The 23,765-nt window shown below is 42.3% G+C and overlaps 1 protein-coding gene across 1 annotated transcript; it reads left to right on the top strand.

Moving 5' to 3' along the window:
- Positions 1 to 5,580: 5,580 nt before the first annotated feature.
- Positions 5,581 to 14,520, top strand: LOC139914729 (DDB1- and CUL4-associated factor 6-like). Its single transcript, XM_071903113.1, has 4 exons — positions 5,581 to 5,711; positions 13,906 to 13,994; positions 14,211 to 14,311; positions 14,393 to 14,520. Coding segments are annotated over exons 1-4 (312 nt in total). The 5' UTR covers positions 5,581 to 5,590; the 3' UTR covers positions 14,394 to 14,520.
- The last annotated feature ends 9,245 nt before the right edge of the window (positions 14,521 to 23,765 follow it).

Below are 23,765 nucleotides of genomic sequence, written 5' to 3'. Positions count from 1 at the left end.
GGAACAAACTACCTGCTGACCTGAGATCTGCTACAACTGTATCCTCTTTTAAAAGCAGTCTTAAGACATTGCTTTTTTCTCAGGTTTTTGGTAGTGTGTTTGTCTTTGTGTGTGTCTGCAGTAGTCCATGTGTGAGTGCTGTTGTATGAATATATAATATTCATAATATTATAAAAAGCTGTATTTTATGTATGTGTGTGTGCGTTGTATGTGTGGCTGAAAGGTTATTTTATTTATGTGGAGTATTTTATATATGTGTGTATTCTATCTCCTTATCTGTTTATTGTTACTATTTTGCCTTTTTACGTGAAGCACATTGAGCTTACCTGTGTATGAAATGTGCTATACAAATAAAATTGACTTGACTTGACTAGGCTAAAATGGGGGCAGTAACCAACCAGGCCTTGAGGTCATTAAAGCTCTGCAGAGGACAACGAGAGTACAATTGACATCAGTGGTCCCTACATTCACTACAGGAATATAGGCAGTATCCATAGCTGGGGAGACAAGCAGGCCTGTAGGTAAAGCATCACTCTGATTTAGTGGTTCGAAAAGTGCCTTGCCAGACTGAACAAATGACCAAGCACAGCAGGTGGTGGCCACCAACTTAACAGTGCCTCTGGGTTTACAAACAGGGTACCTACCCCTCACCTTGGCTACCTTGGTGTGGTGGACAGCCTTAAGCGCAGCTCGATGACAGTACTTATGGCTTGCTGTCAGGCCTCAGGGGACTGCTGTACATGGGGGAGGTCAAAAAGGAAGGGACCGTGCTGCCTAAACAACTCATCATAGCATTCGCGTATGACATTCATGCCCAGAACACCGGTCATGCTGTTTTTGAACTGGTCACTAGGTCCCTCAATTAGGAATGACCTTACCCATTACTTCAGCATCCAGTTCCAGGTAGCCAACATAAGGAGTGTCAAGGCTTTTTGCAGCCTTGAGTTATAACCAGTGACAGGAACGGGGGCCTCTAAAAGTGCTGGGAGAAGAAAGCTTCAGTGATGGTAGAGACCATAGACCCAGTATCACCTAAGCATTGCACCTCTACCCCACCCATATTCACTGTGACATGTGGGCATGACCCTAACAACTGTGAAACCGCTTGTTGACTCACCAAACTTGAGCTGTCTGAGCCAGTAAGATCCCTGTCTGAAGTGTGGCTCTGCACATCAGAGGGCGCTAGTTTTCCAGCTGCTGGCTATGGGGGGCTCATTTAGCAATCTCACCAGTTCATTGTATGAATGGTCTCCAAGCCATCCTGGACTCAACAGGTTCCTAATCAGCGTGTAGGTTTGCGCACCCACACAGTTCAGTAGTACGGCCCTTTTCTTTTCTGCATCACCAATGTCGGCTGCAAAAAAAATTATGGAAGATCTCGCAGTACTCGTACATGTACTCGTACAGAATGCACCACAGATCCAGTTCCAGTTTGGTGGAACTGGATCTGTGGTGCATCCTGAATAATGCATGTACCTTCATATCTTTGTCTTCGCTGCCTCTGATCAGCCCTACATCGTCAAGGTGGGGGGGCTGATGTTTTATATAAAGGACAGCATTCAATGCACTCAATTACAATGGTCCAGGGAATGAATTGCTTTAAAGATTAGTGTGTCTCCACAAAAGACTTTCACACTTATTCGGTTATATTGACCACCTTCATCTAACAATACATTTTATCATGAGTAAAAAAAAAACTGCGGTAATGCTAACAAATAAAACTATTACACGCTAACGTGGCTGCGTTATTTGTAAATAATTATACAACAACATATTTGCGTTCATGTGTATTTACGTAGTGCCGGACCTATAATATAAAGCGGGTCTATTTTCTACAATTCAATAGTAATTCCTATGTATTTACATGGTAACGGACCTGTAAAGTGAATTATTGCATTAATGATTATGCATGCTACGAACTTTAGCACCCACCTGGGGGCCAACATGGCTAACTTTTCTACAGTGCTGGCTGTGTTAGTTAGCTAACGATTGGCCACATTAGCTTCCGTGTGCCTGCGTTCGTTGTGCGTAAATTAATCTTCCAAGCCCGGGGGTCCGTGCATATCTCCGTTAAAACACATCTGTTAGTTAGCTAATGTTAGCCATGTCCATGTTAGCTTTGGGTGCTTGCGCCGGGGATGTCTGCATGCATGTCGCTGTAAAAAGAAACACATCTGTCCGCGTTCAAAAAATATTTGCACTTTGCGCTCATCATAATCAACCCCCTCGCCAGACAGAGACCATTCGAAGTAAATAAAACATCCGTTTGATTCCCACAACTATGTAATCCTTCCTAGCCGTCCTAGCAGAATCCCAGACGAAAAAGGCGACTACATTCTTAAAATTCAGACATTGAACCCCTAACCCTTAATAGATGTTTTAAGTGCTCATTGGACTGCCTACATCCTGTAATTGCAGTCAGGCATCTATGTAGTCGCATTATTGCATGCATGCAGAGATATCCCCGGCGCAAGCACCCAAAGCTAACATGGGCAAGGCTAACGTTAGCTAGAGACATGCATGGACCCCTGGGTGTGGAAGATTAATTTACGCACAACGAACGCAGGCACACGACTGGAAGCTAATTATGCAAGTGTTAGTTAACTAACACAGCCACCACGCTAAGCCATGTTAGCTCCCAGGTGGGTGCTAAAGTTCATAGCATGCATAATCTTTCACTCACCGGGATAGGCTAAAGCTAGAGAACATCTAAATATCTGTAAAATTGATCCCCATTCTAGTCTGTATGGAATGTAAGCTGCTGTCCTGTTTAAATGTACCATTTAAATGTCAATAAAGAAAATAAACATGGTCACATTGTATGATTTATTGTCCAATTACACCCGCTTCACTTTACAGGTCCGGTAGCATGTAAAACATAGGAATTGCTATTGAATTGTAGAAAATAGACTTGCTTCACTTTACCGGTCCGGTAGCATGTAAATACGTAGGAATCCTACTATAGAATGAGGAAAACTCTGTCTGTCCGTCCGCATCCATTTTGCTCCTCAACGGGTTGGCCAATCAATCTCAAACTGCACATGAGCTAACCCATTGAGCATTGGCATAGGCAGGGACTGACGGAGCTGATTTTTCCATTTTCCCAAATTTACGATGTTTATGCGCCTTTTTGGCAAGTCTGCGCGGAGTTGTGGCGTGCGCATCCCCGGAAGTCTGCACGTAGTTGTGGCGCGTGCATCCCCGGTTATCTGCGCGGAGTTGTGGCACGCGCATCCCCGGAAGTCTGCACGTAGTTGTGGCGCACGCATCCCCGGGCATGGACTAGTTACTATTGAATTGTAGAAATTACAACCGCTTCACTTTACAGGTCCAGTACCATGTAAATACATAGGAATTACTATTGAATTGTAGAAAATAGACCCGCTCCATATTACTGGTACTATGTAAATACATGTGAACGCAAATATGTTGTTTGTATTATTAGCCACATTACTGTGTAATAGTTTTTTTGTTAACGTCAAATGACATTGACTAGTGAGATTTACCTCATGACAGAAATCATTTTGTTAGGTAGGTGTTTCACAACACCTTCAAAAATGTTATTCTGGTGTAAAGTGCTCAAGATTGTTGAGCACTTCAATGATATTGACAAAAGTTGTCTCCAGTTTGTTTGGGCCCGTTTGAATTGTACACCTGTGCTTTTGAGTGCCAGTTGAGTAAAAATTTTATTCTTTCTCTCAATTCTTCTTTGTTCCTCTAGATTTAATCTCAGAGGATCAGCAATAGGTGAAAGAGTACTCAGGTAATAGCTTGGCACTGCAAGCAAAAAGCATTAATAATGGCAAGGAATTTAGAGGTACAATTGAATGAGCATGGTTTGAAATTATCTGCAAACAGTTCCATTTCACTTGAGCTAAACCAAACAGTTTAGTTCATGAAATGCTACTCTGCTCTGGTATGTTAATTACTAGTTATGGATTAGTGGATTATAGATTTTTTTTATTAAACTCTCATCACCCTTCCTCTACATGTCTTGCAAAATAGCATTTGCCAAGTAGGCTACCAGTGCATGAGTGCTTTCTCTGCATTAATGGAATGAAAGTGTTATGTTTCTGTTTTTCTACCCAGGCGCTCTGCTGCAGCTCGTATTCAGGAGATTTTCAGGCGGCGCAAAGAGAAGCGTGAGCTGGAGGAGAGCGAGTCCCGTCAAGTCCGGAAGCCTTCAGTCCACATGGTCTACAAGGGGCACCGCAACTCGAGGACTATGGTAAGAAACAACAGCTACTGTTCAGACTGAAACCTCATTAAACCACATCTGAAACATTTAGTGCAAAGACAACCACAGATTACTTACAGACTGTTAGTCTATATGTGAAGAAACAAATCACTTTTACCTGTCATTTTATGGTCACAAGCATGTCAGTTCACTGTGGCTCTGACATTTGACCTCCTTACTATTGGTTTCTTATAATGTTGTTGATCTAGGAATTGAAACTTGTCCTACTGTTTACCTCATTGGAAGTTGCTCTGGGTAAAAGCATCGACTAAATGCCTTGTGCATGTAAATGTAAGAGGTTCTTTCCAAAATGAGATGAAAAAGTGACACCTCTCTTAAATGTTTAAAACAAATGATGGTACTTTTTGAAAGATAGGAGTTAACCAAATACCAAGTATTTGGTTGACAAAACAACAATTCTACAGGCTTTGTCCCCTATTATTAGACATATGATTAGACATAATAAATTATGATCATAGCACTCTTCCAAAATAGACAAGTAGTATTTTGGAATGAAGCCTGCCTACTATTTTGTAACTGATAGCTACATAATGATTTCAGTTGAGTTGAAAGTATTTGATATCAATATTAACATGGAGCATGCAAAAAAAGCAAGCAAAGCAATATTCCAGATAAAAGATCATTTTCAGTTTTAGAAACTAAAAGAATCATTCCTTTGAAACCCAAAGCTATAAACACTTAAAACTTGAAAGACAAGGTTTTTATGTCTTTCAAGTTTTAAGTGTTTATAGTTTTGGGTTTCATGGAGCCATGAACAAATTCCATTGCAACTGACACAAATGTCTGCTAATTAATAATGTGCATTTTATTGTGGGTTGTTGTGGGGGGTTTCTGGGGGTAACGATTACATGCTGGGTCTTAATACTGCAAGGAATACATTAGCTCACTCTGCCATGCTAACAAGGTGACAAAAACTGAGGTAGGTGGGCAGATTAATGATCTATTTGAAGGTTTCATTCCCAAACACTCTTGTTACTTGATGTTCAGCATTTAAAAATCACTTCACAGCTTCAAAAAATGTATTTTTTGTAAATAAATAAATCCAATGACATTGACTAGTATCTCACTAGTCAATGTATCTCATGACAAAAATCATTTTAAAGTAGGTGTTTCGCAACATCTTCAAAAATGTTATAAGACCTAAAGTGCTAAAGATTTTTAATAACTTCAATGACATTGACTAGTGAGATTCACCTTGTGACAGAAATCATTTTGTTAAAGTATGTGTCACATCAAATGATGGCTCCCTCATTTTGGAATGAAAATGGGAATGATTTTTTTTTTGGGGGGTTTTAGACCAAAGAGTCATGCTTCTGGGGGGATCAGTTTGTTATGAGCGGCTCAGACTGCGGCCACATCTTCATCTGGGACCGAGCCAGTGGACAGCACGTGATGCTACTTGAGGCTGATAACCACGTGGTCAACTGTCTGCAGCCGCACCCCTATGAACCTCGTGAGTAGTTGGTTGGACTGGCACGGTCCGGTAACTGATGTGTGCTTGGTGTGGATAGCTCAGAGCCTATGCTCTCTCGCAAGTGGCAGCAAGGGGCTAGGGAGGGGGGGCAGAAGACATGATTGTGTGTTTGGTATGGAATATTTCTTATCAACCTGATTTCTTGTGAACTCTAAACAACCTTTATTGTTAAATTGCTTAAAACCGAAAATCAGTTCTAGGAAAATATAATAAGAAATAGTGAAATAATGAAGAGAAAAAATATGAAAAGAAAGTAAAGGGACTGGGAAGGATTTGTCTGCCTCATGATCTGTGCTACACTCTCTCCTTATGGCTCTTATGGAGTGTTATTTAGGCAGGGTGAGGCTATGGATTTAGTTGTTCTATATTTCAGGGGAGTAATACAGTCAAGAAGGGTTGAAGAGGTGCTGTTGAAAAAGGAGATCAGCTCCTGTGTGCTCAAGTGATAGGGGGGAGGACAATTCTCAATAATGCTGTTGGGGGGCTGTTGTATAAGCATTGGAGAACCTACTGGCAGCGGAGGAATTAAAATTATAGGAGGAGACAGGCGTACATGGTATAGGAGAACGGTTGAGCATCTGTGCATCAAAAACAATAGCCTTACATTACATTACGTCATTTAGCAGACGCTTTTGTCCAAAGCGACTTACATTAAGTGCATTTTGTCAACAGTAGTGAAACCAACTGTATATCACAGTCTTCACCAGCTAAGCCTTTTAATAAGAATAAGTAGCATTTGTAGAATCAGAGTTTTTTTTTTTTTTTTTTTTTTTTTTAAAGGGGAAGAAGATTGTTACATGATAGGTTAGTTCAAGTGGGGTCCAGGTGTAACCTGAAGAGATGTATCTTCAGTCTCTGGAGAAAGATGGGTAATGATTCAGCCGTTCTGACAGAAGGGGGGAGCTCGTTCCACCATTGTGGTGCCAGGGATCGCAACGGTGATGAGCAACTTCTGAGCCCATGTAGCGATTGAGGGGGTTCGCGGAACCTAACTAGTGATTGTAGATAGGGAAGGGCAGTCTGATGTACTGCCCTGCAGGCGAGTACCAGTGTCTTAAATTTGATGCAAGCTAGGGATGGGTCATGATTTTCAAATTTTCGAATAGTCATTAAATTATAAAAAATTGAATAGTTTATGCGACTATTGTCTTGTCTAAAAAGTATATTATCCCTTGTTTTTACCGGCGCCTTCCGCACGAGGGCAGTATAGCATTTCCTACAGCGCTGTGACATAGGCTAGATGCTACTGTAGCCTACAAACAGTAAACATGCAAAGACTACTGCAGACGTCAAAAAGTTATGTGTGGAACTCCTTTGAAAAAATAAACGAAAATGAGGTGCAGTGCAAACTCTGCCAGGTAAAGCTAGCATATCACAAGTCAACAACTATGCACAGTCATTTGAGAGCGAAGCACCCAGCAGACGGTGGGGACCCATCCACACATCAACAATCAACAATGGCTAGCTTTGTCACCAGACGAAGTAAATTTGATGATAGACGTGCAGAGCAAACAACGGCCCTCATCTCAAAGATGATAGCGAAAGACATGCTTCCCATCAGCTTTGTTGAAGGCGAGGGTTTTCGAAGTTTGATGGCATTTGTTGAGCCCGAGTTTATGGTCCCATCAAGAAAATCCATTACCGCAAGACTGGAGAAACTATATGATGATAATGCAAGTGAGCTGCGCACTCGGTTAACGAGTGTTGAAAAACTGTCTCTGACCACAGATTCATGGACAGCACTTACAACTGAATCGTATGTAACGGTCACCTGTCATTACATACTCAACTGGGAAATACAGAGTGCTGTTCTGCAGACCAAAGCAATGCCAGAGCGGCATACTGCTGAAAACCTGGCAAATGTGCTCTCCACCGCTACTGAACACTGGGGAATAAACGGAAAAGTCACAGCATGCGTACATGACAACGCTAGCAACATGGTGCTAGCCAACACTGAACGCCTGGAATGGGACTCTCAGCCTTGTTTTGCACATTCACTCCAACTCGCTATAAACGACAGATTCAAGCTTCAACACATAAACCATGTGGTTGCATCGGCCAGTCGTCTTGTTTCTCATTTCCATCACAGTACAACTGCAACACAAGCGTTGAAACAAAAGCAACAACTTCAGAGCTTGCCTGAGCAAAAATTAGTGCAGTACTGCCGAACAAGGTGGAATTCTATTCATGACATGTTCCAGCGACTACTTGAGCATAGATGGGCAGCATCTGCAGTCTTGTCAGACAGAGCGTTCACCAAACTATCAGATGCACGAACCCTCGAATTAACAGATGATAGCTGGGGTGTTATGGAGGAGCTCATACCTGTGCTTCACTCACTGAAATGTGCTACTACTGCATTGTGTGGAGAATCCGGAGTATCCATCTCCATGGTTTACCCGGTTACAGCAGCTCTTCTGTCAAAACACCTCAAAGAAACCTAGGAAGAGTCACGCAAAGTGTCTCAATTCAAGCACACTGTGTCTGCTTCACTGGAGCGGCGACTTGCACCTGCAGATGTCGGCAGCGCTCGCAAGGTTGCATACATCACATCCTTCCTGGATCCGAGGCACAAACACCTGAAGTTCACAACTGATGAAGTTAAACTTGCTGTGCAGGCAAAGGTGTGCGATCTCCTCTCGAGCAGCTCCGAGGGCGTGGAAGAGATGGTCGCAGTTGAATCAGATGAAACTGAGCTGTTGCCCAAAAAAACACGAAGTGCCTCTGCCATCGCAGTCCTGTTTGTTTGATTACAATGTGGAAACAACGGACACAACTACTGAACTAAACCAGTATTGCCAGGACAAGTGCCCACCCCTCCACATCGATCCCATGGACTGGTGGAAAACCAACGAAAACAAATATCCCCGACTGGCAAAATTAGCAAGTGCATACTTGTGTGTGCCCACAATGTCTGTGCCATCAGAGAGGGTGTTTTCCACTGCAGGACTTATTGTAAACAGACTGCACTCCCATCTTCATCCCAACCATGTGGACATGCTCATTTTTCTAAATAAAAATATGGAATAGGCTACAGGCCTGAACAGTCGCTCAGATTAGCCTTTATGAAGACGGACGTGTTAAAAATGAATGTTCATGTTCATGTCAGCATTGCCGTCACTCAGGTATGTTCAGAATTTAGACATGTTCAAAATCATTATCAGTATCATTATGGCTTAGTTGAGGTCAGCGCACATTTTCCCCTGATGTGTTAAACAGTTTGTTGTGATAACGTTACTGACTGAAACGATAAACTTGCACCTTTTGAGCTGTATTAACACTGATACGTCGCTATATGAGAAATACAGAAATAAGTATCATTTTCCCTTATTCAGTTGTGCCGTTTTTGTTAGCTTTTGTTAGGCCTGAAGAGTCAGGACCATGTTGCCTTAAACATACCGAGTTGTAGTATGACAGGCTGATTCCCAATAACCTGTCCTGTGGAAGAGAAATTATCCATTTCTGTCTGTGTGTTTTATGGGGAAGGACGTGGCGCAGTTCATTATACCCTGTGTTTTATAGTTTTTTGGGGGGTTTAACAGTTTAAATAGATTCTGTTGTGGATTCTAGCTCATTCAGACAAGCATTGCATCACTAAAGAACATGACATCAAAATAAAAAGACGGAGTTGTGAAAATCGTGAATGTCTCTCTCTCTCTCTCTTTGTGTGCGTGCATCCATTTGGGGCATTTTTTAATTTCTGTTGTTAATAGAATAACCAGAAAAATACACTGACCAAACATGCACACAACATCCTCACATTCCGCCGCAAATGGTCTCTTTCCGACGAAACCTCCGTTCCCTCACACCGGCTCAGCTTTCCAATGAGGTCTCAGCTACCATGCCTCCTCAAAATGAATTCTCCTCACTCCACGTCAATGAGGCTACAGACACACTTTGCTCCTCGCTAGCCTCCTCTCTAAACAATCTCTGCCCCCTCTCATCCAAACCTGCTCGTAACACCCCCCCCACCCCCCCACCCCTAGTCCATGGCTCACCGTCATCAGAGAGCAACGGGCGGGGCTCAGAGCGGCTGAGAGGAAATGGCGCAAATCCAGAGATGGCCACAGTGACTATCAGTCCTCAACATTCTCCTCCCATTTAAAAACTGCCAGGACCACTTATTTTCATGACAAAATCAGCATCACCAAAGAAGAAGCTTTTAACACACTCCTCCACTACCTCCACCGTCAACTTTGCTCACTGCTGACATCTTCGCCTCCTTCTTTACTGATAAGGTTTCTGCCATCAGTAATCAGTTCTCTGAGCCTGACCAGCTCAGTGTGCCGCCGCCAGCTAACAGGGCCTCACTCTCATTTTCCCATCTTACCGAGGAGCAAGTCTCCAAGCAGGCCGTTTCGCCCACACTCATCCCTGCAGTCACAAACATCATCAACTCCTCACTTACAACGGGTGTGTTGCCCACGGGTGTGTTAAGCAAGCTCGGGTTACCCCGCTGCTAAAGAAACCTATACTCAACCCATCTCAGGTTGAAAATTACAGGCCGGTTTCACTCCTCCCCTTCTTTTCCAAGATACTTGAGTGCACATGAGTCTTTAATCAAGTCTCTTAATTCCTTTCTGAGAACAACCTGTATGATCCTAACCAGTCTGGCTTCAAACGCGGACACTCTACCAAGACTGCGCTCTTGTCTGTAGTGGAAACACTGCGATCAGCTAGAGCTGCCGGTCAGTCCTCTGTTCTAATGTTGCTAGACCTTGTCGGCTGCCTTTGACACGGTTAACCACCAAATCCTCCTCTCCACACTTGCTGAGCTTGGCTTCTCAGGATCTGCTCTCCGTTGGTTTGAGTCCTACCTCTTAGGGAGATCTTTTAGAGTGTCTTGGAGGGGGGAAGTGTCTAAATCGCACTGCTTGTCCACAGTGCTTGGACCCCTTCTCTTTTCAATATACATCACCTCACTTGGTGCAGTCATCTGCTCACATGGCTTCTCATACCATTCATATGCTAATGACACCCAGCTCTTCCTATCGTTCCCGCTAGAAGACCCCACAGTCTCGGCACGGATATCGGCATGCCTTGCCAATATCTCGGCATGGATGAAGGAACGCCACCTTCAGCTTAACCTATCAAAGACTGAGCTCCTTGTCATCCCAGCCAGTCCCTCTATACAACAACAGATCAGTATCCAGCTCGAATCAGCTCAGCTCATTCCCACAAAGTCTGCCCGAAACTTGGGTGTCATGATTGATGACCAGCTAACCTTTAAGGAGCATGTGGCTTCTGTTGCTCGGTCATGTCGATTTGCCCTGTACAACAGGAAAATTAGACCCTACCTGTCTGAACATGCAGCACAACTCCTAGTACAGGCTCTTGTAATATCACGCCTTGACTACTGCAACTCCGTACTGGCAGGGCTCCTGGCATGTACGCTCAAACCTCTGCAGATGATCCAGAACGCGGCAGCGCGTCTGGTCTTTAACCAGCCCAAAACAGCACACGTCACTCCGCTGTTCATATCCCTCCACTGGCTCCCAGTTGCTGCCCGCATCAAGTTCAAGTCCTTGATGCTCGCCTACAAAGCAGCAACCAAAACGGCTCCCACCTACCTGAACTCCCTCATTCAGATCTACGCTCCCTCCCGCTCACTATGCTCTGCCAATGAGCTGCGCCTGGTGCTGCCACCACAACAAGGTCCTAAGTCTCTATCCAGACTCTTCTCTTCTGTGGTTCCTCGGTGGTGGAATGAGTTACCAAACTCTGTTCGATCCGCAGAGTCCCTCTCGATCTTTAAGAAAAGGCTAAAGACCCAGCTCTTTAGCGAACACCTTCTCACCTGATGGACTGTGTAATTGCTTAAAAAAAAAAAAATCTTTATCTGCCTCTATGTACTCTATGCATTGCCTCTGTGCACTGCCTCGTGGCACCTATGTCCTGTCGGACTAGAACTTAGCTTTATGGCACTTACTCTCGTTCTCTCCTGACTAGATCCTTGCTTGTGTTGTATTAAAATCTCATGTGTACGTCGCTTTGGATAAAAGCATCTGCCAAATGGGAAATTGTTATTGTAATTTTAATTGACAGATAGAGAGATTAACCCGCCGTGTTTTCAAACTGTGGTGACTCCAACGGTTAAATGTAATTTCCAGGATATAACAACAGTGGAATTTAATGGTATTGCCAGTATTGTGTGAATAGTAGCATTATGTTAAAAAAGTGGAAAGGCATGTCTTGTGTGAACAACAGAAACTGCTACCTTTATCGGAAAACTTAATCTGGCACTTTTGCAGGTTTCATGTGTGAAAGGGGCTCATGAGACCTGGTATGAGCAGTTGGCCATATAGGATGCGAACCAGGAGTGTGCAGATCCAGTAATGCCCAGATTAGATAGGATGGTGACAGTGTGAAGAGCCTCTGTGACAGCAAGGAGAGCAGTCACGGTAGAGTGAGAAGCCTTGAAACCGGATTGAAGTAGGTCCAGGAGGTCATTCTGGGAGAGATAGAGAGAGAGTTGATTGGAAACTGCTCGCTCAAGGGTTTCGGATAGAAAGGAGAGAAGAGATACATGTCTGTAGTTATGGATAGCAGCAGGAAGATTTCTTAAGTAGAGGCTTGACTCTGGCAGTCTTTAGAGCAACCTGAACAAGCTCTGAGGACATGGAAGAATTGATAAAGGTAGTGAGGAAAGGAATGATGTCGGTACAGATGGTTTGGAGAAAAGTTGAAGGGATACGATCGGGGGGGGGCAGGTGGTGGCTTGGTTGGACCTGACAAATGTGAGGACATCTTCTGGGGAGAGGGGAGAGAAGGAAGCAAGCCCGGAGACAAGGGGCAGAGAAAGAAATAGTCTGGAGTAAGAAATACTACTTTTAGTGTGATGGAAAGAACAGCTGATGTCATCCACCTTCTTAGCAAAGTAGGTGACAAAATCATCAGCTGAGAGGGAAGAGGCAGGGGGAGGGGAGGGTGGGTTGAGGAGGGAGGAGAAAGTGGAAAACAGTTCACTGGGGTTGGAGGCGGATGAGTGGATTTCAGTAATGAAGAAGGAAGTCTTTGCTGCTGACACAGCAGAGGTGAAGTTGGAGAAGAGAAGGTCATGATGCGAGATCGTTTTCTCCATTTCCTCCCGGCTGCCCAAAGCTCTGTTCTATGAGTCTGGGTAGTCCCAGGCCTACCTGTGGCTTGAATTTGATTTGTTTTCTGTGTGTGTCATTATTGTATTGTGGCCAATAAAAACTTTGGAGCATTAGTGTAGGGGGTTGTCCCTTTGGTATGTTAAAAAAAAAAAGTTACTCTGTTCACGGTTGTCTGTTTTGAAAGTGCATCCCGAATTAGTCAGTTGTGGTGTTAAGTTTTAAGTTATACATTTCTTTTACTAAGAGATGTTATAATGTGTGTATCTTTATATATGCATACTGTGACGTGGGGATAGTACCTGCGGAAAACACACTCACAGGGACACAGGCCTTTAAACACAAAACCCTCACTGCGGTACTTTATTTAGCAACACAGAACCAAGGGTTTGCGGTGTGTGGAGGTGAGCGGAGGGAACCGGGGAAGTTCTGTGTGTCAGTGTAGGGCTGTGCGAGGGAGCCAGGCCAGAGAAGAGATGAGCGGGGAAGAGGGAGGTGGAACGGGCTGCACAGTCTTCCTGTGGCAGCCTTAATGTTCCTCAGGGTTATATAAGTACGTCTGTAATGAGATAAAAAGAAGGTTGGTAAAGCGGAGCAGTGCAGACTTGTCTATGGCTCTCCCTAATCTGGCCCTGCAGCTCCTCTTGTTGGCCACCATAATGATCGCTGATACGCCACAGCTGCATGACCTGGCTCACAGGTGGGAGTGTTGGCAGGACTCTGCCTCTCTCTCCTGGGAGGCCTGGTGAAGCAGATGCTGGCCATGGTGCTGAACCGGCGCTGGGTGGGGCGAGTGCTGGCTGTGATACAGGTTCTATGTCGGTGGAGCAGCAGAGCTCTCATGTCCGAGTGGCAGGGGGCTTTGTCCCCCCTGTCACAGTACATATCTCCGGAACCTTAATTATTAATATGGGCAGGGTTAAATCTGGTTGATGGGCCCGTTTCTGCCTTGATTTAGATGCCTCATTGCGGACAAATCCATAGGCTATTATCTACAACAGATCACATTTCATTTATCATTGGCAATGTTGGTTATTTTCATTGCAGGCTGACTTTACCTATTTCTGTTCCATTTTTAGTTCTTGCCACTTCTGGAATAGATTACAACATCAAGATGTGGTCCCCTATGGAAGAGGTGCCATCGTTTGACAGAAAGCTGGCTGAAGAGGTGAGATAGTTTACACAAGTGAAGAATTATGACCATGTTTATATGGTGGTGTAGCCGACACACAGCCTGAAATTAACTCAAAAACAAGTATTTTGATTTTTGGTCCATTGGTATCCAAGTCCAGATCTACTGCTGTCTAACAAATTTCATGTCATGGTCCAAACTTCCACACATTCTCCCATGTAAAGGTAAATGTTGTTACTTATACTGGTCCAGGTGATCTGCCGTAATGAGCTGATGTTGGAGGAGACCAAGAACACCATCACTGTCCCAGCATCTTTCATGCTGCGCATGCTGGCCTCTCTTAATCACACCTGGTATGAGTCTACGCCTTTTTTTGGCTTTGGGTTAGGGTTCGGGTTTATGGCTGTTGAAGTATTTTTTCCTTTCTTTTCCAGATCATTCTGAGGCAGGCCGCTCTGAAGGCTCAGGAGCAGTGTTGTGACCAGATTTAAGACCTGTTGCTTTCCAGCTACATGTTCAGACTTGTTTATCATATCAACACAGACATGAACTCCTCGACCACACAAACATTGTCTTCAGTGCTTATCCTTAAAGGGGTAAAGTCTATACTACCACTGGGGGGATGCGCAATAGTCACCCAGGTGGTTTGGCCAATGGGCTGCACTGAGAGTGATACAAGCAGGGGGGTTAAGTTTCCAGCAGACAGAGTGAGACAAAGCATGGACTGTGGTCACGTAGGCATTGTGGTTTTATGGTACAACAAGACTAAGAGTCTAACAGCCCCACGACATTGAATGTTCATTCCTGCCGGGAATCGAACTCCGGTCTCCCGATTGAGAGTCTGCAGTCTAACTCCCTGCAGTGCACTTTCGCCCACGTGACCCATAAAGTGGTGACTGACAGTGCGATCCATAGAGCCCCTGCTGTCGCGGGGCTAAAAACCCCTGAAGTTTGCAGAATTTGGGGCCTCTGACAGATTGCTGGGCGACCCTCTGTCACTCTGATAGCGTGATCAAAGACTTTGTCGTATCTTTTCTATTCTCTTATTCATCTTTAACTGTCTTAGAGGATTCAGTATGACTTGTGTGTTTATGAATGTTCGAATTTTGTAATTTGGATTCTCATTGACATTTTTGCATTACTAATTCGTGGTATTGATTATTGTTGTTTGCTTCATTTTTTATATTTTTCTCAGATCTCGATTTTAGTCTACAGATGTAGAAGTGATGTTTTTATTGCTGAGGTGAAGCAGATTTGGCTCATCTTCATGAGACCATTTCCCTTTTATCATTGTAGCCATATTATTGATTGTTTGCTTTGAATTATTGATTGATTCATAATTTTCTCAAGTTATCATTACGTTATTGTTTGGCATATTGAATATATATATATATATATATATATATATATATATATATATATATATATATATATATATATAAGGGCTGAAACGATTCCTCGAGAAACTCGAGTAACTCGATTACTAAAAATCATCGATGCAAATTCTTTGCATCGAAGCTTCGTTTAATCCATATAACTATATACACACTCAGTGTTTCGCACGGATGATTATTACTGTTGCACAACGCGCTGGAGAAAGAGAGAGAAAATAGCGAGGGGCGGAGAGAAGAGACAGGCCAGAGAAAACGACAGAAAGTGTCCAAAGTTTCGGCTCCAGTGTTGCCAACTTGGGGACTTTGTCACTAGACTTAGCGACTTTTCAGACCCCCCTGGCGACTTTATTTCTCAAAAGCGACTAGCGACAAATCTGCCGACTTTTTCTGACCATGGGAAGCAATGTTAATGTGTTGAATCCCAAAGCATTTGGCAATAAATTGGTTCGGCTGATGCCGGTTTTCTCTACTTGCTTGTCTAATCCAGAGAGGTCTGACGATCACAGCGTAGCTCCCTCCCTCCGCTGAGAGCAGGGACTGTAGGATAGGGTCCACTTGTAATTGCTACCGGCGTACGCCGAAACTGGCCGGGTGGGCGGAGTCAGCACTTAATATTAAAACGGGATGAGATGAAGGCTAGTAAAGAATGCACGTTAATTATGGCTATATGTAATGGCTAGTTAAGAACGTAAATCAATATGGTGGCTAGTTAGGATGTCCCTAAGTTAGCTAAGTTTTGCTCAAGAAAATAACCACAGAAAATAAAATGCTGCAGTCAATTTGTGAAAGCCTGAGCTTCATTCATGTTATTATTATGATAGTCACACACATACACACACACACACACACACACACACACACACACACACACACACACCTACTCCCCTCACAGTGATGCATAAAATACCCCAGAAAGCAAAATATCAGGTGGTGTAAGTAGCAATTGGAGCCTAAAATGCACCAGTCCAATACAGCAGGTATATTCAGTTTAGTTTGATTGCAGTGAGTAGGGTCAGCAGGTGTAGGGCAACCCTTCAACATAGCAAATAAATGTACATTAGCCAGTCTTATGAACTTGTATGATATTTAGGCCTAGTAATAAATATCAATAATAATTATTATTTCACCTCGTTTTCAGTAAATCACAGTGTCGTATGGACAGCTTCGTGCGGACAGCTTTTCTCTTTTGTATATTTACTATTGCTCTTTAATAAAGCAAAAGTATTTCTTATCCGATTACTCGATTAATCGATGGAATAATCGGTAGAATACTCGATTACTAAAATAATCGATAGCTGCAGCCCTAATATATATATATATATATATATATATATATATATATATATATATATGTATATGTGTGTGTATATATATACTTTTTTTAAATTCCCAAAGTTGGTTGTTTTGGATCATTTTTCCCATCAAGTAGAGAATGAAGATGACCTCTAGTCATTATTAAAGGGATGTGGTCCCCTCACCTCCATACTGACCTATATCCCATGAATTGATGATTTCCGTTCTTCCTGGCAGTGGTTTCCTGTGAGAAGGCAGAATGAATCTGCAGATGTTGAGCACTCTGACTGGACTGACCAATTGGCAGCCAGGACACTGTTTGCCTTGGTTTACATGAGTAAAGCAACTCTTTGCTACTGTAATTGTCAGCAACAACCCAGGCTGAGGATTTATATATCCAGCCCTAAAGCTGTCAGATGTAGAACAGTGTTTGTAGCAGTGGTGGTTGAGTGTAATTTTGGCTAGGTTCCCCATCCCAGTCCCATTTTTGATTCTCACTCAGGGAAACAGGGCTGAATTTAGTGTTACTTTCATTTTCAAATTTCTTTTGTTGTGGTTATTTAAAAATGTAGGTTTTGAATTAAATTATAAGTTTGAATATTTCATAAATATATATCATTTGTGGAGAATAATGTAATTTTATCGCAATAAGTACGAGGAGTGAGCAATTTTGGTCTTAGTTTTGAATGGAATTTATGTAGGGTTACTGATACCACTAGTTAAACGGATGTTTGACATGTTTCATGCCTATTTCTTGCTCTTTATATCTGTTTTCACTTTTTTGTGGTTGTATGCTGGACTGAAACAATAAGAACTTGTTGTCAGATCAGCTATCACAAAGTGGTTTGCCAAGAACAATAAATCCAATAAATGTGTAATATTTCTGCTTTTCTGTCTAGCTGCAAACAGTTTTATGAATTGACAATATGTGACACAATGTCAGTCTTCATCAAACTAAAGACAAATTATGTCTGTACTCTTAACATGATGTCTGTAAAGCCTTTAAATTGATTAATGGAGGGCACTAATACCATTGTTACGTTCTCTCTGAGGCTTTCAACATAAGTGGGACTATCACGCAACTTGTCTCTTTATTTTGTTTCACCCACAGAACTTGAATGGATAGAACGGCCCTTCCACTGTTTGCTATGGTAATTTGTGTGGTACACCATAAAATGGCGATTATGCCATTTTAAGGGTTAGTTGTTATGGTGACAAAGCAAGCAAGCATTCAGGCCTTAAAGTGTGTCACACTTGCTTGAGAACTGTGCAGATGTGTCTGTTGCATGAGTGCTTAGCAAATTGTCAAAACTCAATGGAAAGCTGATGTTAGCAACGAGGTAACATAGCATTATCAAAGATTGCGCTTCTCTCGCTAACTCTTCTCATCAAAATCAGCATATTGTAGTGTCCCGGGGGATAGGGGCGGGGAGAACCCTCCCAGCATGCCCCGGGGCATTAGATGTTTGTTTGTTAGTCACGTGGTTGGTGTTACATGTTATTTCCACGTTACTGTAGTGTTGCTAGTTATTCCTTGTTCCTTCTCTTGTGGTAGAGACCTTTACGTTATATTTCACACAGTGTTAAACCATGACGAGGGTTATGTGTGCATTTAGTGACCTGCCCCTCAGTGTGAGGGGGAGGGAGAAACTGTTCTGATGGTGATTTGTGTGTTACTCGCCAATAAACACACGTTTGAATGAGAAAGACTTCTCTCCGTCTATTTTTCTACATAACGATCTACCGCTCGCTACAATATTATAGCTATAACGGATATAGGTAACGGATATCGGCTGAAACAGATTAATTCAACTATAACCACTTCTACTAACTGCACAGATGTCAAAACTTTTGACATACTTAAAGCCCCTACGTGTAGATTTTGTATCTGATTATATCATCCTCCAATTCATTTTGATACCATAAAAGTTTGTCAGTAGAAAAATGAGACCATCTGAGACAATTGATTTAATCGATGTGGCTTTCAGTCAGTTAAATCTACCCATGGGTAACTGGTGCGTAAAGTGGCCGTACTGACTTACGGCAGAAAACAGGCATCCCAATAAAACCAGGAAGACAACAGCCGCAGTTTGAATGCAGGCTAGTTGCTTAGATTGAACAACGTGAAGCTAATCAATATGGCAGATGGTGGTAACATGGAAGACAGGACTCTAACTGCTGGACCCTCTGCAACAAAACAAAAGAAGAAGCCTGTTACAGAAGAGACTAAAAGAGCTAAGGCCACATCCACACTGATACGTTTTTGTTTTAAAACCACACTACTCCGGCGTTTTCGGACCCCTAAAACAGAGACTTTTGAAAACGCTGCAGACCCCGTTTTAGTTCAAAAACTCCAGGATTGCGTTTTAGTCTGGACGGGCGGAAACGGAGACTTTTGAAAACGATGACACAGACACCCACGTTCGCTTCCTGATTAGGTCTTATCAGTCACGACGTGTCCTTCCCTGATTCGTCACGCCCCTATCATGTAACGCTTTCAGTAACAGTTCCACCTCGTCGTCAGTCCAAGCAAAGAAATCTCTGGTCGTACTTTTCGCCATTGCTGTTCTTCCTCCGTAGTATTTTCTGCAACTAAGCAACCAACCGCAGAGTAGACAATCTGCTTCCTGTTTACACCGGCACGCGCATGCCCAGTGTACGTGAATGGTCATGTGATATGCGTTTTCAGGCGTGTTAGTATGGACACAGATTATTTCTGAAACGCTCGTGTGGACGGTGATCGTTTTCGTTTTAAAACGCCGTTTTCAAATGAAAACGTATTAGTGTGGATGTGGCCTAAGAAGGAGAGGGAGGGGATTGAAGTTCAGGTTCCCTGGCCCCCTGGAAACAGCAGCCCGGAGCCCCCGGTCACCAGACCCCAGGAGCCCCACGGACCCATCGGCGCAGAGCACGAGAGGCTAAAAGAGCTAAGAAGGAGACAAAGCACAGGGTCAGACCAGAGTTAACCGGGGCCACACTGGAAAAAAGGCCACTTCAAAAATAAGTTAAAAAAAGATTAAAACAAGATGTTTTTTGCTTGTAATAAGTAAAAAAATCTGCCAATGGAACAAGTGAAAATTCACTTGTTAAGATTTCTTGAAATAAGATTTGATATTTAGGCCTTTCAAGATGAAAGAGATCTTGAAATTAGCTGGGCTTGAAATTAGCTGGGAAAACTCATTTTTAGCTATATTTTACTAGTATTAGGAAGTGTTGTGTCTCATAATAAGCCTGTAATGCTCAGAAGTAGTATTTTTTCCCTCAAAAGTAGCTTTTTGTTTTTTTACCGTTCATGTCATCTCTTACCGTTATCGGCCAATATTCGTTCTAAATAGTTTGATTGGTGGTCTCTATAAAGGCCGATCAGAAGCGCCGATCAGAAGCGCCGATCAGATGACGCAAAACACGCAAGTCAATTTCTCTATGCGCCGCTAAAATGGCTTCACCGGTCTGGCAGTTCTACCAGGTATCTGAAAAAGACAATACATTTGCAAAAATGTTAGGGAGAGACGAGTTGGGAAGAAATCCAAACCAACACAACATTTGCATAGAATGAATACAATTTTGCACTGGCATTAGTTTTTTTCAATATGTTTTGGCTCACGGTGTGTATGGAACTGTAATAAAATAATGAAAACATAGCAGATCATGCCAAATATGTGTGTGGGTTAAGGTCGGACCCGAACATCTGACCAATGTGTCCCTCAATACACCTACAAATTGCTCATTATTGTAACATTCAAATTAAGGGTTTTGGGCTAATATTAACGTTGGGCTAACTTGGCTAAATTCCAACCAAGAATCAATGGCAATGACCGTGGATTGTAGTAGCCTAGAATAGAATCTCAGAGAGAGAGAGAGCGAGAGCTCTATCCTATAGTCCACATCTGACCATTGGCTTTATTGGCCAGCAAAAGCTTTCCAATCTGCCATGCCCTTCTTGTAAGATGGTGTGAGATCTCACTCATGGATTGTGTCCAAGAGAACCTCCGTTTGTATGACTGAAAGCAGAGTGGCTACACACTTGGGGTACGTAAGGTGTAGGGCATAATAGTAGGCCATAAGGTATAAAGCACCCTCGGTAACCTTGTCTTTTGGGAACGTAGTTATCGGCACATCTCCTACAGCCAGGAGGCAGTTGGACGAACTCACAATCAGGACTGGACAGGAGAGAGGGCGCTTCTTCAAGTAGGCTTTGGGGTCTTCTTTTTCCTTAAACACATAACACAGACATCCTTCTATGAGGATAATGCACTTTTGTTTCAAGGATCATTTCAGTATTTTGGAACCTAAGCCATTTTAGAAGGTTGTTTACAATCAAATATAACTTTCCAAAGCAAACACACACACATCTTCAAAGCTCAATAGCCTATACTGTAACTGTAGAAACCAGGAAAATAACATGTATTTGCCCCATAGGCCAAACATGAGAAAATGGCTCGATCTGGTGGAAAATAGTAAAAACTACAGTTTTGAAGCCAGGGCTTTAGATTGACAGCCTGATATAATAGAATGCATGATTTTATGGTGTAATGGCCGTGGGATCAAAAATTACAGTTTTAATGGGTTTCAATGGGGACATTTTTGTCCGTAAGGATCTGAGTGTCTGTACTTTGGCTACACAGTTTATTATAGACTTATTATAGGAGCTGAGGTTGAACTTCCAAAATTAAAAAAAAAAAAAAATCAATAAAAAAAATAAATCACACCCTTCATTTATGCCGTATGCATTAACACAGCCAAAATGATTGAAAAATTAAAATTATAAAAAGCCAAAAATGTCCCTAGTGAGGCACAAGGGTTAAACACATGACATTATTTGATATGAATGAGTGATTATAGGAAGTAGAAAAGGTTGCCGCACACTAGATTTTGAGTGCTTCAGGTTCAGCTTCATTCTGTTTTGACGCCCCAGGCACATATGCCAATATCACATTGACTGACACTTGGTACATCTTATTTTATGAGTGCAAGGAAACCAAAATGTTTAAAATGTGAAATATCAAGAACTGTTTAAAGACCCAATAATGTGGGTTTATTAGACTCGTGAACATCACAAGTGTAACAGAAATATGAACACCACACAAGGGTAAATTTGTAAATGCAAAGTTGGAACTCACCTCTTTCATTACTGCCCGAGTCTGGGGTGCTACTCCCTTCTGAAGAGCGATCTAGAATGATTGTCGAGTCACTTGAATCAATTTCTTCTGTGTCACTTGGCTGCTCAAGACGGCGCCTCTTTGTAGAGCTGCAACGATTAGTCGATTAATCGATTAGTTGTCAACTATTAAACTAATCATAATTAAACTATTTTGATACTCGATTAATCGTTTTGAGTTATTTTTTAAGAAAAAATGTCCAAATTCTATGATTTCAGCTTCTCCAATGCGAATATTTTCTGGTTTCTTTAGTCCTCTATGACAGTAAACTGAATATCTTTGGGTTGTGGACAAAAAAAAAAGACATTTGAGGATGTCACCTTGGGCTTTGGGAAACAGTTATCAACATTTTATGGACCAAACAACTAATCGATTAATCGAGAAAATGATCGACAGATTAATCGATAATGAAAATAATTGTTAGTTGCAGCCCTACCTCTTTGAATGTCTCCCATCTGGAATGGTCTTTTGGGGGATCTCACATTTTGCAATCTTTTGTATAGCTGTGCGTACACAGTGAACTGCACAAGACAAATTTAAGTAAATCCTTCAAATCTCTAGTAAAAATGCCAAACATGAAACTCTTTGGTCATCAACTGGATGCATTTCACTTACCCATGTATTCTTGTTGTTCATGCCTCGGTCCTGCAGCATGGGGTAGTACAGTACTATTCTCTTTGCCTTAGCTGTGATTTCTGGTTTTGATGGGTATCTGTGCGATTCTCCATCCCCCGTTGCCCTCAGGATTGCGATCATACTGGTCATGGTGTTTTGGATGAGCCGGCATCTGAGGTCCTTCGACATTTGGCAGTTACGCTCTTCACCTTTCTTCGCCAACTCAAGGTATTGTTTTCGGACTTGCTCAAGTTCAGTGTCGGTGTGCAATACATATTCTGGGAAGGATAACTTCACAACCTTTTCAGGGGTTGTGTACTTTGCAGGACATCCTTTCACAGGAGTGGATGTCTGTGGCATGGGTGACTCATTAATAGAAGTAGAACTGCCCGTTGATTTTGAGTCTTCTCAGCCAGATTCCTGTAAAATAAAAGAAAATGAACTACTGGTAAATGCAACATTTCATTTTTACTGTGTTAACACAAACTGCAATGCAGCATTGAGCTCAGCTCTGCACAAGTATAACTATGCAATCTGTTTCATTTTAGAGGTTAAATCTCTTGCGTCAACTAACTGAACACCTATCAATGAATCTCTAAACCAGTATTTATTTCTTGAAAGAGAAATTATTGTTCATAACAGTTTTAAACATGTTGAACAATCTCATAACACTGCAGCATCACAAAACCATGAAAAATAGTACGCACACACACCAAGTTCATGACCAGGTTTATATGGTGTGGTATTATGACAGCATGAATGTGCTAAATCCACACAGACATGCATTTTGGAACTGACAAGTTCCATGTCTGAACCACTGCAAGTGAATGGACAGAGACTCCCTAACAAAATAACCTCCAAGGCACTCATTCTCATGAAACTTGGTTTGTATTAAAAAGGGACAGTCCTTGTTGACAGGCTCATTCAATTATTCCCTTTTCAGTCTAGCTGTCATGTAGGCTATGGCGAGGCTATTCAAAATTCACAGGAATATTTAGCCTGTTTAATAATGTTAGGCTACATAAACATTGAAACACTCGAAAACAGCCTATTGTAACGGGGAATGAGACAAAAAAAGCATTGTATTCTCTCTCATATTCTCTGTTTAGTGGTATAATAAATCAATAAAGGTAGGTTTGGTGACTGCCTAATGGTGTTACAGCCTAAAAAATAATAACTACTAAAGAAACAGAAACGGAATAAACTTACTAAATCGACAAAAACTGTAAATCTAAACATGATGTCACAATTGAACACACCTGTAGGCTACCATGCCTGTTCCAAAATCACTGTGCTGCTAGCTCAATGTGCTGCTGCTAAGTTATATAGGTAGCTAGTAAGTTATA

Source organism: Centroberyx gerrardi, chromosome 21 (genome assembly GCF_048128805.1).
Source record: "Centroberyx gerrardi isolate f3 chromosome 21, fCenGer3.hap1.cur.20231027, whole genome shotgun sequence".
Taxonomy (NCBI): Eukaryota; Metazoa; Chordata; class Actinopteri; order Beryciformes; family Berycidae; genus Centroberyx; species Centroberyx gerrardi.
Note: the sequence above shows the minus strand (reverse complement) of the source record. Positions and strands in the feature narration are given on the sequence as shown.

Excerpts from the sequence above, each read along its gene's own strand:
- LOC139914729 (XM_071903113.1), top strand. The coding sequence starts at position 5,591 with ATGAGCGGCTCAGACTGCGGCCACATCTTCATCTGGGACCGAGCCAGT. Across the intron at positions 5,712-13,905 it reads GCCGCACCCCTATGAACCTC|TTCTTGCCACTTCTGGAATA; the intron begins GTGAGTAGTTGG and ends TTCCATTTTTAG. Across the intron at positions 13,995-14,210 it reads ACAGAAAGCTGGCTGAAGAG|GTGATCTGCCGTAATGAGCT; the intron begins GTGAGATAGTTT and ends ATACTGGTCCAG.